This window comes from Hipposideros armiger, unplaced genomic scaffold (assembly GCF_001890085.2).
Source record: "Hipposideros armiger isolate ML-2016 unplaced genomic scaffold, ASM189008v1 scaffold_607, whole genome shotgun sequence".
Taxonomy (NCBI): Eukaryota; Metazoa; Chordata; class Mammalia; order Chiroptera; family Hipposideridae; genus Hipposideros; species Hipposideros armiger.
The window spans coordinates 426,761-443,483 of record NW_017731957.1 but is presented as its reverse complement, the minus strand read 5'-3'; the positions used below and the strand labels follow the sequence as shown (position 1 = coordinate 443,483).

The 16,723-nt window shown below is 46.3% G+C and overlaps 1 protein-coding gene across 4 annotated transcripts in view; it reads left to right on the top strand.

Moving 5' to 3' along the window:
• The first annotated feature begins 9,883 nt into the window (after positions 1-9,883).
• The window catches only part of NRN1 (neuritin 1), a 78,380-nt gene continuing 71,540 nt past the window's right edge, over positions 9,884-16,723 (top strand). Inside the window, exons 1-3 of one of the 4 annotated variants that reach the window (XM_019624775.1) lie at positions 11,233-12,133; positions 12,696-12,784; positions 15,582-15,726. In XM_019624775.1, the coding sequence (XP_019480320.1) occupies positions 11,991-12,133; positions 12,696-12,784; positions 15,582-15,726 (377 nt within the window). In that variant the 5' untranslated portion in view covers positions 11,233-11,990. Of the gene's footprint in view, positions 10,148-11,232; positions 12,134-12,414; positions 12,504-12,695; positions 12,785-15,581; positions 15,727-16,723 lie in introns of those variants that run through there. The other 3 variants (XM_019624772.1, XM_019624773.1, XM_019624774.1) reach the window with 3 other exon arrangements.

Sequence of the window (16,723 nt, the reverse complement as noted above, 5' to 3'; positions counted from 1 at the left end):
GAGCATGCTCTGTCGTCTTCTTTGGTCAATGTTGATAAGAATCATTGGGGAAAACATACAGAGGTCAAGCAAAGATGGAGAGAAGTGTAATATAGCCATTAGGTTTTTATTAGGACATATTGAATATATGAGTCACCAAAATGCCAAGTAGCAAAAAGAGAAAGATGTCTATGTCATCAATGGAATCAGATCAACTTTAGAAAGAAGAACCGAAATGGTAATTCTTAACTTTTGAATACGTGAATGGCAGGAAAAAGAGGTCCTATGTAACCATAGCTTATTATGTTATTAGTTGTCCTATCAGATACAAATTCATTCTCAACGCTAAAATAATTAATCATTTTACAAGCTTTGGTGGGGAAGTCATTTATAAACAGTGCAAAATCCAGAAGCCAAATGTGAAGATATGGACAAATTTAAGTACTTATAATTTTTTTAACTTCCTTATAGCAGAAGACATAGACAAAGTTTAAAAAGAAAACAATAGATATGGAAAAATATCTGAAATATGTATAGAAAACACAGTTTATATCGAAAGTGCATTTGCAAGTGTGCAAGCTTCTCAGCACCAGCTCTAGGACTCCTTGCTAGGACCTTAAATCCCACCATTGGAATCTTATGGTGGTAAATTTACCCCTCACCAGCTTTATGTTCCTCCTTCTCTCATCCACCACTTTCAAGATCCACTTCCACCTATGTACTGGTAGTTTATGCTGTTATACATTCTCCCGGGGTAGTTCCTTGGGTGTGTGCATTCTTTGTTCTAGAGCAAAAGCTATATTCCTCAATAAGGCTGTGCTGCACATTGACCCTAGATTATTATTCTGAAGACAATGAGGCAAGGCAGGTCTCAAGGTCGAGCACAATACACCTGTCTTGGATGAGGTGTTTGAGGAGGCTGCTCACTTCCTGCATGAGGAAGGGAGATGCTTCTACTAACCCAGTGGGTTCAGGGTAACTTCAGGTTAAATATTATCAGGCTCATCCACCCAAATGTCTCATCTAAGGTGTCAGGGTACCACTCTTTCTCTATCAACGTCCTAAATTTCACATAGGAGACTGGTCAAGCCTATGCACTCAGTCTGCTAGCTCTGATACCCCGAAAAGTAAAATCCTGGGTCCCCTTCTGAAATAAGGCTGCTGAATATAAGGGTCTCTTTAAATATTAAACTACCCAACATGGGAGCCACTAGCCAAATGTGTCTAATGAGGGCTTGAAATGTAGCTATTACAAACTAAGTTATCCTAGAAGTATAAAATGCATACTGAATTTTGAAAACTTAGTACAAAAATATAAAGTAGCTTATTAATAAGTTTTTATATTTATTATCAGTTGAAATTATAATATTTTGGATATAATTGGGTTAAATGAAATACATTATCGAAAATTAATTTCACCTCTTTTTGTATTTTAATTTGTGACTATTAGAATATGGAACATTACATATGTGATTCACATTACATTTGCATGGGGCAGCACTTTAAATGCGTTAAATGCTGCCGTGGGGACTCTCAGGCTTTCACAGCATGTCTTGAGTTAAGAGTTGGTTAAGAAGAGCTTACTGTTTTCTTTTCTCAAGGATTCTAAAGCTGTACAAAAGTCAGTCAGTTTCAATTTGCATTTGTCAAAACACATAGAACTTTACAGTACAAAGAGTAAACCTTAATGTGTACAGATTTTTACATATCATTTAGGAGGTTGAGGAATCCAGGATGGCATGAAGAATTGACAAAAGAGTCTAATTGTATTACAAATCTATAAAACAACCTCACTGAAGAGAGTAGGGAGAAAATGGTGCTGACTTAAGTAACTTTTAACTGAATGGATTCTGTAAGACTAAAAGCAAAAGAAGCTGTATATAAGCATTGCACTTGGGGTGATAAAGTTGCTTCCCATGGGAGAATAGGTTAACAATTCTGAAACCACCATACATGTATACTAGAACTGAACAATTAAGAAAATAGATGGCAGATGGTGGGAGTTGGATTTATTACTGTTGAAGTGGGAGATTACAGAGAAGCAAGAGAAGGAGCCTAGAATGATCCATATGGTAATGGATTCGAGTTGGAGACATTAGAATGAACTCATGTTTGATTTACTACAGACACACATGGTTATACAGCAAAATATTTATAGATATGTGCATATACACATTTTTTAATATTTCCTTGCTAAATCAGATGAATGGGCCTACAAAGCATACAAAAACATTGATAAAATCTGAGTAAGATCTTTAGTCTAGCTAATTGTATCATGTCAATGAATACCCTGGTTTCGATCATGTACTATGATTATACAATATAAGATGTCACCGTTAGAGGAAGCTGGGTGATGGGTATGTGAGAACTAGAGCTCTCTGTACTATTTTTGCAACTTCTTGTGAGTATAAAAGTATTTCAAAAAATTCCCAGCATTCTTTAAAGCCTATATAATATCAATATGATAGTGTCAGGAGTAGGAGGAAAGCAATGAATAGGAGAATGGACTAAATGTCTTCTTTTATTTAGGAGAATATATGTATATCAATTCAAAATATTAATGAAATAATTTAAAAGAAATATAACTTGAAAACAAAATAAACTGAAATATAAAGATACTAAGAACAAGTCTAAATATGTCAATAATTATCATTAATGTAAGTGGATTAAATACACCAGTTAAAAGGTAGATAAATATTGTCAAATTGGGCTTTAGAAATATATTTATATGTCACTTACAAGAGATACAGCTAAAGGATAAAAACAGGCTGAGATTAAATGTAAACATGAAAAAAACAAGATACATCAGACATCAAATATTAAAAAAAAATCTGGCCTAATTATATTAATATCATATAAAAGAGACTAAGAAAAAACATGATTAGGTATGGAGAGGACAGCTATTACCTAGTAATAAAAATATTCAGTTCACCAAAAAGAATTATAATTCTAAACAAGTATCCACTTAATAAAATGCTCTAAAACAGTCATGAATAACCAGGATACTTTTGATAAAGAAGGGCAGAAAAAGAATGCTTGCTCTATCCAATATCAGAGCTTATTATAAAGGAATAGTAATTAAATAGTGTGGTGCCGACCCAGGGGACAAACATGTTGACCAGTGGAAGACTACAGAGCCAGATCCTACCATGTGTGGAACTCAGAGACCATTTATAATTTCACTGAGAGAAGGAGGGGCTAGTCATTAAGTGAAGCTGGGGTGAGGTGGGAAGGGATGAATCACAACATGGAAAACGTTGGAGTTGGATCCCTTCCTCAAGCTACATATAACATGAACCCAGCCCATCTTCCTTTCCTTTTCCTCCCATGTTCTCTCCTTTCCCACTTCCCCTTCCCTTCCCAGCACGGAGGACTCACACAGTGGCCAAGAGCATGAAGCAATAAGAGGGAGCAGAGGAGCCATAGGAGTTGCAGGCCCAGGGTTCAGAGGACAAGGATGTTGATCTGGGGGGCTGTGGAAGTCGGGGCACAGGCATGTACTGACCGGCCTTGCAGCTGAGAAGGGGGAACAGTGAAGAGCAGTAGGGAGCCACAAGGACACAGGTACCCGGGGAAGGGAGACAGCCAGTGTGGTTAAAGTTTGGTTACACTGAACAAGTAAGTAAATTGTTTGAGCAACTAAATAATATGCTGAGGATAATGGGAGTCAAGATTCTCAGTAGGTATGTTTACACATACAGAAAGGGGGAAAGGCTATAAAGTCTCTTGAGTTATTGGACCAATATTGGAAGTTTCAGTATAGTCAGTTTTAGAACTTATTTATACAGACTCTACAGATATAAAAATAGAGATATATTCATGTGTGGGTATGTATGTGTGTATGTATGTGTACATGTGTATAGGTGTCATGCACATACATATATATGTACACATACTTACATACATATATATCTACACATGCTTATACACACACACACACACACACACACACACACACACACACACTTCCCACCTCTGTCTTCTGAGAGGACCTAGAAGCAATGACATACTAGCAGCCATGAGCACTAACCGGGACCTAGATCCAGATTTTGAAACTAAGAGGAAGCAAAGCTTTTGGAGAAATGACTGATTCAAGGGATGGGTCAGGACAAGATGAGCCCAGAATATCTTCTGTGTCAGAAAATAAGAATTCTCAATGAATGATCAGGATACACTGAAAGAACACAAAAATCAACTCAAAGGGGCTGTCATTGGCTAAAAAGAAGACAACCTGAGCATTAAAATAATGATAAAGGATTATAGCCCATAAAATAAAATTGGAACCCATGAGTTCATATTGATATAAACAAATGGAGGGAGGGAGGAGGAGGGAGGGAGAAAGAAAGAAAGAGAGAAAGGGAGAAAGGGAGAGAGAGAGAGAGAGAGAGAAACAGAGGGAGGGAGGGAAGGAGGGAGGACAAGAAAGCTAGCTTTTCCTTACAGTAGAATGCCAAATAACAAATTTAGAAGAAATATGAAAAATAGAGAATCACCATTTGGCAACTACCATAAAAGTGGTTGATTCAGACATGAGTGAATGCCAAGGTCACTTTGCTGAAGCATTATAAGGACTAGGAGGAAATCGGTGAAATCTCAGAATAATTCCCCACAAAATACTGATCAGTTGCAAAGGGGGAAATGATGGCTTTAAGGAAGAGAAACCTCATAGACACCACCAACATGATCAGGTAATCCAGTTTAACATCACCAGTGATGAAACAGGTCAACCTGGTGCTACTCCTAACAAGAGCATCTAAAAGAACACAATTTCATTTCTGAAGTAGTCCCTTGATGATGGCATGGTGTGAGTTTAGTCATGGGAGAACATTTAGGTGGACCAGGGTGAGGTCATCCAAAAATGAAAAGCCTGTAATCTTTAAAACCCTCCAGGACATGAAGGATATGGAGACACTGAGTTCTGAATGTTAAGCCAGATTTGCTTGGATTCCTGGAATAAATCATACATGCTTTCTCTTTTGTGAAATGCCTCTTCATGCCTTTTTGCCATTTTTATTTCAGGGTGTGTGTGTGTGTGTGTGTGTGTGTGTGTGTGTACACAGGTGCACGCACTTTAAAAAAAATTGGTTTGAGGGGTTCTGTAGTTCCTGATACTGATTTTTTGAGACAGTTTGTAATTAGCTCTTTCATTTTCTTTAAGTTTTATTACTTTATGAATAAACGTTTTTCATTTATTATGGTCAAATTTATCAATTTTTTTCCAGTTCATGCTTTTTATGCTTACTTAAGATTTAGGAATATCGATCTATATATTTCACTCAGTATTTTAAAGCTCTGTTTTGCACATTTAAGTCCTTAACCCACCTGCAGTAGTTTTTTTTAATAATTATTTTGAAATAATTTCAAACTTAAAGAAAAATTGCTGGAACAGTGCAAAGAACTCCTATACCCCTTCACCCAGATATTCCCCAATTATTAATATTTTACTGTTTGTTCCACTGCTGTCTACCTATTCCCATTATTGATATTACTTTTCTCAACCTTTTGAGAGAGAGCTGCAGATATGATGTCTCATTTCCCCTAAACACTCTAGTGTGTTTGCCCCCCAAACAAGGACATCCTCCTCTATAGCTCTCCACAATCAGGAAATCAACATTGGTGCAAACTAATGTCTAATTTAAAGACCCCATTCAAATTTTGCTAACTGTCCCAACAATTTCTCTGGCTTTTTGGTTTAGGATCTTATCTAAGAATACAGGTTGCATTTAGTTGTCATGTCTGTTGGGACTGTTTCAGTGTGGGTGGGGCCACACAGATATTCACTTTGTGATAAATCAGTAAGCTGTGCATTTTTGTGTTGTGCATTGTTCTCTGTGTATATTTCATAATAAAATGTTAATTTCTAAATAAAAATTAAGATTTATATTTAAATAGAAAGCTAATTACATTCATACATTGCAAAAATAGCATTTGCTCCCTGAATTCAAATTTCTGCATTAAAATCAAGTTTCTTGAGTCAGCCATATATTTAAGGCCTAGAAGTTTCAATTAATTTTGAAGCGCTGATGAAAGAGTGAAAAATCACCTTACCAAGGAGCAGATGCAAAGAGAAGCCCAGGGCTCTCAAAGTGGGTTTTTACTGGGGTGCCTACCATATAGCTCCACAAAACTTTCATTCTACTCCTAATTTATATCATTGTTTAAATACAGCACAGTTGTTATCATTTTAGATTTTTCAAAAAGCTGTATACACTTACATTCCTATTTTAATTAAAGGTTTAGTTGAAGGTACAAAAAAACTAAATTGATAAGAAAGATGTATTGCTAGACCTACCTATTCTAACATAGCAGTGAATTTTTTTTCTGACCAAGAGGACAGAAGTGGAAGTTGGTAGCGGCTGTGGCAACTGCTCTTACAAATAAGTTCAAAGGGATGCTTTGGAAATAGCGGCTTCTGGAAAGTCCACTGATGATGGACTCAGAGAGAGAGTTAGGGAATCAGCCGGCTCAATGCCTTACCCTGTTGCCAATGTAACAACATGGAGCACAGGGTCTGGCACATGCTAGGTGCACACTTGTGTGTAAAACATACGCATGCCCACTTGTTGAAACTGGGGCTGTGGCAATGTGAACTGAGAAAGGAAGTTGGTGCCAACCAGGCTTAAAATTACACATGGTCTCTTTCTGGAAGTTTTGGGAATAGGGAGTTTGGCACACTTACATGCCTTAATTATGCAGACCTATTTTCAGGGACACCTTTGGCTCAAGTTAATATTCAGACCCAAACAGCACCAATGGCATTTTTTCTACCATGAACTGTATTTCTTTAACTTTAAACATAACTGTTTATCAAAAGGACATATGCCCTTTGTAAGAAGTTGACTTGTAACAAGCATTCTTGCATGGACTTGTCTCTATTCTTTGGGCTGCACATCCTTACTCCCCAACCCATCCACAGTATTCTAGAAAATCACTGGTTCACAGGATTTCAAAGGTGAAACCCGCCTTGGACATAACGTCATAGTCATAGCTCCTCCATTTTTCAGATTATGAAACTGCAACCCAATGTGAGGACAAACCAAGGTCATCGCAATACTGACAACTCAAAGCCTAGTATCTGGGTTTTTTTTTACTCTTTCACTGCTCTTTCACCTCAAATATGCTGGGGTGGACTTCTCAAATTAAAAAAAAAAAAAGAGGAAACGTTCTTCAAGTCCATCTTCAACCATGGATATTGCGCCCCCAGTGTTCCCAAATAGTTAGCAAGCGTTGGCAACCATGGATTTCATTAGCCTGTAATTAAGGAACTAGAAAGAACCACACTCACATGGAGCCGCGACGGCAGAAAGACCTGTAATTTAAAAAATAATTTAAAAAACACCATTAGCACCTGCCTTCAACCATTCACCACAATGTCATTCATGTACAGTACTGACTGTTCTCTCACATCTTCGCTTTCAAAACAACCCAGGCCAGCGAAGGGAAGCTGGGACCTAAGGAAAGGAAAAGGGAGAGAAAAAGGCCAGCAGGCGTTCCAGGGGTGGCGCTGCTCCGCAGCGCTGGGGAAAGACTATCCAAGACAGGCCCGGGAGCCTGAAGGCGGGCGCTCTGCTCATGCGCACGGGCCTGGGGGCGGCAGCTCTCCCGCACCCCACTTCACTCTGCTTTATTTAGCCCTTTACTGCTACCTCCTCCCACCCCTAACGCCCCAAGTTCGGGATGACAGAGAATGGGAGGGGGGAAATCCCAGGGCACTCTCAGAAAACGACGTTTTGGAAGATCCAGGGTGGGTGGGTAAGCCGGAGGAAGGCAAGGACGTTAAGGGCAAAATATTTTAGAACTACCCCAGCACGAGAATCTGCAAGAGTCAGAGTGTAGAGCCCGCACCTCAGCTCAGGTTGGAGAGAGAGGAAAGATGTACTCGCCCAGCTCAAGGGACCCCGAGGAGCGGGGGCCGAGTTGTGAGGCGGGGTCAAGATGGGGCGGGGCATACTGCAACTCCCACCTCTCGCCACCGGCCCCCGCCTCGCCCCCTGCCCGCCCACTTTTCGACTCTTCCAGGAACCTCTGAACAGCAGGGACAGGAAACACCCAGGGCTGCCACCGCACCGAGCCCCTGGACACTGGAAAGGCAAGCCCTCCTGCAGTCCCACCCGCTGACCCAGTGACGTCACCAGAGGCGGGGCTACGTGGTTCCGCCCCCTAGCCCAGGCTCGGAGCCCCCACCTCTTGGTCCGCGGCTCCCGCGGGACTTGGGGAACGCGGCCCCTCTGTGCACACGCTCCACGTCACATAGTGCTGCAGTCAGTACCCCCGCGCTCCCCCTTAGCCCTCAATATCCACAGCCTGTCCCACCCCCTTTATTTTGCACTTTCTCTTCTTTTCCAAATGGCTGAAAGAGTGAGTGTGCCCATCCGGAGATGGGCATGCAGGTGGCACGCTACCTGGATAAGTAAATTCGATTCGATAACTCCTTAATCCGTTTGCATTTCTATTGCTTATTTCATATCTTGATGTTTTCTCGTGTATTCTTGGAAGATTTGGGGGGGAGTCGTTTTCTTCCTTTTTTTCGTTTTCTTTCTTTTCTTTCTTTTTTTTTCCTTTTTTTGTCTTCAAGGGCTTAAAGGTGGCCTATGCCTTCTTTAGCATTTGATTTTAAAAGCTAGGATTTAGCCTTCTTTTGGTGCCAAAAAGGAAAGACTAACAGTGTTTAGAAAGGAAATAGCCCTATTTATTTTTTTCATTCTCAACTCAGGCTGTCGTGGATAGCACTTTTCACGGAGCACAGATGCAGCTGCAGAAGCACTTCGTTGCAGAGTAGGCTGAGGCTACACCCGGCCTGTGCCCTAGCATCAAACAGGCAGTGCAGATGTGTGTGTGTGGGGGGGGTCTGTGTGTGCGTGTGCGTACGTGATGTCCGTGTGTGCGTGTGTATACGTGTGTATGCACCCAACAACCCCAAGAGGTGCATCAGGATCAGAAAGATGCACGCATATTAGCGATTACTTGGGACATTTCCTAACGCTCTGAGAATTAGTATATCTCTAGTATCCGGTCATTGTCTTTGCAGAGGCTCCTTCCTCCGTGCTCTCCTCGCACCCAAAAACAGGTGTCGCTGTATCTCTTGAAGCCGCCTCCGGCCGGCTCTAGCCTTCGGAGCTGGGCACACAGTGATATTTCAGGGCCCCACAAGTACAGACCAAACCCTCGAGGCCTGGGCTTGTGCGCACGATTGCGTGCGGAGTGTGCGGGAGGGCACAGGGATGCTTGGCTGGGTTTGCAGGCGTGGGGGGTGTGTGCGTGAGTGTGTGCTCACGCGCTCCAGGCTGCGCCCAGAGCTCAGCTGCCGGGTTGAAGAAAAAGAGGGTAGGCAAGTGCAGGAGGCAGGCTGCCGATGAGGGGCAGGGGGGTTCGAATGAATAGAGCTGGTTTAGCTGTTTTTTTCCCTCTCCCGCTCCTTTAAACATTACTGCATCGTAGGGAGGGGGCTGGATTCGCTGTGGAGCTTGTGGAGGAGGGGGAGCAGATTGAAACAATCGAGTGGGCGCGCCAGGACTCCCCGGCTTCAGGCTGGGAGGGGAGGGGAGCCCCGGTTCTGCGCAGGGAGGGGGCGGGGCTGGGGGCCCGGGAACAGCGAGGAGGCGGGGGTGGCCGCAGGGGCGGGGAAGTGGTCACCCCCGGAGGCAAGATTTCGTTCGGATCGCACATTAATTGAAAATATCTGATTAATTCCAGCTTCTGATGACTATAAATGGCGATTCCCTACCAAGGTGTCTTTATTTTTTAAAAAAATCATTCGTGTCATCCCCCACGTCAGGCCTGCTCGTGGGCGTGAGGCTGTACTTCCTCCGCCCCCTCCTAATGGAGTGAACCATTCCCAGCTCTTCCCCCTCTCTCCCTCAGCCCCTCTCTCTCTCTCTCTCTCTCTCTCTCTCTCTCTCTCTCTCTCTCTCTCTCTCTCTCTCTCTTTCTCTCTCTTTCTCTCTCTCTTCTTGTTCGCTCCCTCTCTTTCTCTCCTCCCTCTGCCTTCCCGGTGCAGAAAGTCTTCGTCGCTCCTGGAACTTGTTGGCAATGCCTATTTTTCAGCTTCCCCCCGCGTTCTCTAAACTAACTATTTAAAGGTCTGCGGTCGCAAATGGTTTGACTAAACGTAGGATGGGACTTAAGTTGAACGGCAGATATATTTCACTGATCCTCGCGGTGCAAATAGGTAAGTGGCCGCCCGGCCAACCCCGGCCGAGGCGCTCAGGGGTTCGACTGGCCCGCAGCCGCCCGTGGGTGCGGAGAAGCCCGCAAACCCCCAAGGGTGGGGACATCGGTTCTTAGGGACCCGCGCGTCCCGGGTTGGTTTTTCTAAAAAGAGAGACTCCAAACATTCAGCAGAAAATGTGAGCGGCCAGACGTTTCAGGAGGGGGTTTTCCCCCTTTTTTTCCAAAGCGCACGTCCATTTTTGCTTCCCTTTCTCGGGTTAGACCAGATTTGGTGCGTTCTGGGACAATGCATTGGCCCCTGCGATACTGCAAGGTATCATTTTGAAGGGTCGAAAGGTGAATGCAGGAACAAGATGGCTAGGCAGCTAGAACTGGAAAGTTTATGTGCAGAAAACAAAGATATTCGGGGCTTAGACTGCTGCATTTAGAACTTTGTCATTCTCCCGCCACCCCCACTCCCCATTTCCTAGCTGCAGCGTTTGCACCGGACACCGCAGACTGGCTGGGGGGCAAATAAAAAATGATAGGGAACCCCAGAGTACATATTTTAATGTGCTTATTGAGGAGGTTGAATTCAGCCAAATATATGTGGATATAATTTTCTATGAACATTTGCCTGTTTCTTTCCACATAGGCATCTGTATTTTATATGCAGGAAAGAGTTAAAAAGTGTTTGCAATATGTCTTATCGGCTATTTGTTATTTTTGTTTGTTTGGGGTTGATTACGAACGGATTTATGTAGTCCCTGTTTTATGTTAAGGAATGTTGAGTCCTAGTTACACTGTCGTGGGGTTTTAAAAAGTTCACATTTTCCATCCAGAATGAAGAGGTTATGGAAGGAAGCACTAAGAAAACCCCCTTTTCTCATGCGGGTCAGAGCATTAATTAACGTGGCCTAAAAGTGAAAGTGAAGCAGGTTATTAATAGAATGGACAAGAGAAAAAATAGAAACTCTTCAAACGGGTTTTCTGGAGACGAGGGAATTGTTGCCTCCTATCACTTCAGGCTGTAGCGTTCTTTGCAGACAAATCCTTGCAGTATTGTGTGTGTGTGTGGGGGGGGACGGGTTAGGGAATTGGTTTAGGGCAAGAGATGAAATGCATAACATTTTTCTTCGTGAAAATGTGAAGGAAACAGGGTTTGGAGTTATAGCTATACAATAAAATGGATTCTTTGCTGTGAGTTTTTTTATGCATTTGACGTGATTTTGAGTATCTGATTTTTTTGCATTAACATTATGAGGTTTTAGATTATGTGGATGCAGGATGTTTGCGTTTTCCTTTAATTCTGAGAAATGACTTGATGTTTTGAATCTGGTTATTTTGAATCTTCGACATTAGTGCAAAGAGCTGCAATAAAGAACATTTCTAATTGCAGCAAATCTCTTAAATGTTGGAAATGAGTAAATGTGGCATTTTGCAATTAGCCTGCACATTTTTAGAGAGCAGAAGACAGCAGTTATTTTGATATGGAGATTTTAATCGGAGAGGGTTTGGGGCTCTGTTTTCCCGATGGGAAATAACATTACTTTGGGGGGGAGTGTTAAAAAAAAAAAAGACAGCAATTGTGCATGAGGGAGACGCTTGCAACACACTAACCTCAGCCCGAAAATGACCATTTGTTGGCTGTGAACTTGAAATTGAGCAAATTTGTCCCTGAATGTCTGCCTTTTCCCCACCAGAGCCTCGATCTTTATTAATTCACTTCTGGGAGCTGTCCCAAATCATTGACATTTGGCAAGAAAAGTGGGGTCTAGGGAGGGCCGGGGAGATGGAGAGGGCGATGAACGCAAATGAAGACGCGGTGGGAGGAAGTTTGGAGTGAATGAGAGGTCGAACGAATGAATGAACAGATGGAAATGGCACAAGATAAGGACACCGGAGAGGACAGGGATGGAGCCCGTGTCGACCTCCCAGAGCCTCGCTTGAAGCCAGGTTCAGGAACAACCGTGAGGGTCGCACGGACTGCGATTTGCACGGATGTGTGAGCCTGCAAAATACTTCCCTAGCACAAGCTCCTGGCCTACCCTAGCCAACTAGAGACCAAGGAGTCATAGTTGCAAAAACAGAAAATTTCACGACTTATTTTACACACACACAATCACACATGCGCGGTATGAAGGGTCTTCTCCAGCAGCGCTTAGAAAGATAACGTGACAGGAGCGCTTAACGCCCCCAGCAAGCCCCAGTTCCCCTTTAAAAAATTGTCAATATATCTTAGGGGCTACTTTTCCACCACCGAGTTTTGGGGGTGGAGGTAAGAGGTTAGGAGGGGTGGGGATGGATGGACTGTATTTTATTTCGTTTCTTCGCTGCGAAACTGCATTTCTGGCATGCATTATAGGGAACGACGGGTAGGATTTGTTTCTTTGTGACCAAGTTCCTATTAGAACAAACATTCGTTTATTCTATCTCAGTGTTCTATTTGATATTGTAGTCTCAAGGGCTTTTAATATTTCGCGTAGGGGGCAGCGGGGCGGGAGATTTATGAAGGTTTACCTATCAGCCTGAGCCGAGGTCGAAGTTAACCTCAGTCCCTTCCCCAGAGCTTCCCGTTCCGGATTAGAAAGCGTAAGGCCCGCCTCGCTCTTGCTGCAGCAATTTGCAAACGGTGCGCTCTCGGAGACTGCTGCAGGTTCGGTCACCTTTCCCCTTGTCTGCATCGGGGACGGGCGTCGCGGTGCGGGGTGGGGGAGGAAGAGAGGTACGATCCTCTCCGGAGATATTCACACACTAGCTGCAGCGGCAAGAACACTCTCCAGGAAGGGACCGGCGCTCAGGGTCGTGGGCATTGAAGGCCGATTTCGATTCTGTGAAGATTCGCCCCATCTTTCTCCTCCTCTCTCCCCAACAGCGCAGGTCTGTGCGCTTCTTGCGCGCCCTCCTTGCGCCCAGGGTGCTTTTGGCCTCTTGCCATCAAACGTTTAGCCGGGTTCTTTGGCTTTGGAGCAGAGAGAAATGGCCACGGTAGCGCATCCGCGGTCTGGAGTCTGTCTCTCTCTCCGGTCCCGGGCCCCAGGATTTGACCGACCTGGGGCCAGAAGCGTGGACCTCTGTGCGGCCTGGGTCCGTTGCAGAGTAGGCTGAGGCTACACCCGGCCTGTGCCCTAGCATCAAACAGGCAGTGCAGATGTGTGTGTGTGGGGGGGGTCTGTGTGTGCGTGTGCGTACGTGATGTCCGTGTGTGCGTGTGTATACGTGTGTATGCACCCAACAACCCCAAGAGGTGCATCAGGATCAGAAAGATGCACGCATATTAGCGATTACTTGGGACATTTCCTAACGCTCTGAGAATTAGTATATCTCTAGTATCCGGTCATTGTCTTTGCAGAGGCTCCTTCCTCCGTGCTCTCCTCGCACCCAAAAACAGGTGTCGCTGTATCTCTTGAAGCCGCCTCCGGCCGGCTCTAGCCTTCGGAGCTGGGCACACAGTGATATTTCAGGGCCCCACAAGTACAGACCAAACCCTCGAGGCCTGGGCTTGTGCGCACGATTGCGTGCGGAGTGTGCGGGAGGGCACAGGGATGCTTGGCTGGGTTTGCAGGCGTGGGGGGTGTGTGCGTGAGTGTGTGCTCACGCGCTCCAGGCTGCGCCCAGAGCTCAGCTGCCGGGTTGAAGAAAAAGAGGGTAGGCAAGTGCAGGAGGCAGGCTGCCGATGAGGGGCAGGGGGGTTCGAATGAATAGAGCTGGTTTAGCTGTTTTTTTCCCTCTCCCGCTCCTTTAAACATTACTGCATCGTAGGGAGGGGGCTGGATTCGCTGTGGAGCTTGTGGAGGAGGGGGAGCAGATTGAAACAATCGAGTGGGCGCGCCAGGACTCCCCGGCTTCAGGCTGGGAGGGGAGGGGAGCCCCGGTTCTGCGCAGGGAGGGGGCGGGGCTGGGGGCCCGGGAACAGCGAGGAGGCGGGGGTGGCCGCAGGGGCGGGGAAGTGGTCACCCCCGGAGGCAAGATTTCGTTCGGATCGCACATTAATTGAAAATATCTGATTAATTCCAGCTTCTGATGACTATAAATGGCGATTCCCTACCAAGGTGTCTTTATTTTTTAAAAAAATCATTCGTGTCATCCCCCACGTCAGGCCTGCTCGTGGGCGTGAGGCTGTACTTCCTCCGCCCCCTCCTAATGGAGTGAACCATTCCCAGCTCTTCCCCCTCTCTCCCTCAGCCCCTCTCTCGCTCTCNATCCGCGGTCTGGAGTCTGTCTCTCTCTCCGGTCCCGGGCCCCAGGATTTGACCGACCTGGGGCCAGAAGCGTGGACCTCTGTGCGGCCTGGGTCGTCGTCTCCTCCTCCTCCTCCTCCTCCTCCTCCTCCTCCACGATCATCTACTCCTCCCACCATCCCGCAGATTTCTTGGCCGCTCCCTGGAGGGAGCCCGGAGCTAAAGGCCAAGAGCCCCCGGCAGCAGCAATTTGGGCCCTCAGTCTCAGGGCTGGGCCTGGAGAGCAAAGGTCTCACCCACTCCTGGCGAGAGTGGTGGCCAGTTTCGGGGGAAGGAGGGCGTTAAGAATGTGGCCTGGGGAGTTGAGCCTATGACAGAGGGGAGTAGGAAGCTGGAGGCCCAAGGCTCACGGGTTGGGCCTCTGCGGGGTTGACCCGGGGTCACGCGGGCAAACACATCCGTGACCCTGCCGGCTGACTGCCCTGGACCACTCGTCACCCCTGCCCGGTCCCCAGATGCCCTAGCTTCTCTCTCCCCAGTGGGGCGGGGAGGGTGCGTGGAGGATCTCACTCGGAACACACACTGCACTGTAGGCAATCAGTTTTATAATGAACCAATCCGTTCGGGTGGCTGCTGGTAGCTTCCAGAGACTTTATTAATTTACTCATTCAGCAGTGTTTGCTGAGCGCCCACCCAGGACTGGGCGCCAAGTGGAGGCCTTTTCTCAGGATGTAGCCTCAGGTTCAGCTGCGTGGCCCCATGCTTTGTCTCCACCTTACCCCTTCTTCACTCCCGTGCTCTGTTGTGACCTCCCTCTGTCACCTAGGAATTAGAGAATGGCCCTTGGGAGGCGGTGCAGGGTTTGTTGGGGAAGTGTTGGGAAACGAAGGACGGAGTAAGCAGAAAGAGAGAAAGGGAGAAAAGGGAGGTGAGAAGAGGGGTTGGTGGAAACAGAAAAAGATATAGAGCGTGATTCAGGAGGGAGCTGCAGGACAGGAATGAACTCACTACCCGGGCACGCCCACCCACGCCTCACGCTCCAGCCCTGCTCAGACACCGACAGTCTGTAGAAGACTCGTAGGTGAGTGCAGGTCAGTCATTCTGGGGCCACATCTTTTATTCACCTCTAACAATGTCGCGCCCCGAGGCTGAGCGCTGATGGACACTGCTCCCTCGATAGGGAGAAGCCGCGCTGAGTTAGGGGGCGGACGGGCTGTGGGGTTGCAGGGTAGGATCTCGCCGCTGCTGACTGGTGTCCCCTCCTCCCCATAGCGTACCTGGTGCAGGCCGTGAGAGCAGCAGGCAAGTGCGATGCGGTCTTTAAGGGCTTTTCGGACTGTTTGCTCAAGCTGGGCGACAACATGGCCACCTACCCGCAGGGCCTGGACGACAAGACGAACATCAAGACCGTGTGCACGTAAGTGTCCTCTATGGCCAATTAGGTTCCTGTTCTGGGGGGGGGGGCGCTGCTGAAGTCGGAGATCCACGCCGGCGCGAATCCGCATATTCTCGCCTTCTGGCTCCCACCCTCAGGCCTTGGCCCGGCACGCGCTGCCTAAGGAAACGCTATAGCCTGGGATGCGCAGAGGAGGAGTGTTCCGCTGGGGGTTCAGTCCCAAGCCTCCAAGGCCTCACCCGCATGCACAGAGGCGTGTGCATTCAACGTGCTGGAACCCAGGGCGAGGGACAGGGAGAGCTGCTACCCGTTCCTCCCTCTGTTTGGAGGCAGTCTTCATTCTTTCTGCGTGAATGAGAGGCCTGCCTAGTGCTCTCCGAAGAAGAGTTGTTTTTGGTTTGAGGGGCGTTTTAGGTAATACTAAGTTTGCCTAAAAGGAAAGTCTCTGGCCTATTATGTTCATTTCTCCTGATTCAAACACCCCTCCAGTACACACCTAGAAGTTGGCGTGCAGGCAAGGGAGCACAGGTCCCTTCTTTCTAGAAGAGAGGCTGAAAGAATATTTTCTTTGCACCAATGACTTTGCCCAAGAAGAGCGTGTCCTGGGCATCCAGCGACTGCTGAGTTTGTAATCATTTCTGAGGTTTAGGGTACTCACCCTCCTTGCTTTTTTGTTTTCCTGTCTTTCTGAATCAGAGCTAGTCCCAGGCCAGGGCAGCTAAGGGTCCTAGGAGAGCCAGGAAGTTCATGACCAAGCCCGGGGCATTTTCCCACAGCTGGGCTGGAAAGCACTCCTTACACTCATAAATGAGGTGACCTCCAGAGCCCAACTGTAGTGGGCCAGCGACATTTTAGCTGCTGCAGACCTTAGAAATACCCCATCCTCTACAATACACACTTTTCTTTTACTTTATTTTTCAAAAACAGCAGTGACAGTCTCCCCTTGCCCCCATAATGGCCCTTCCAATAAAGTCCAGGCAAGAGGTGTTCCTTGTTCCCCAGAGATTGGAGTGACTAT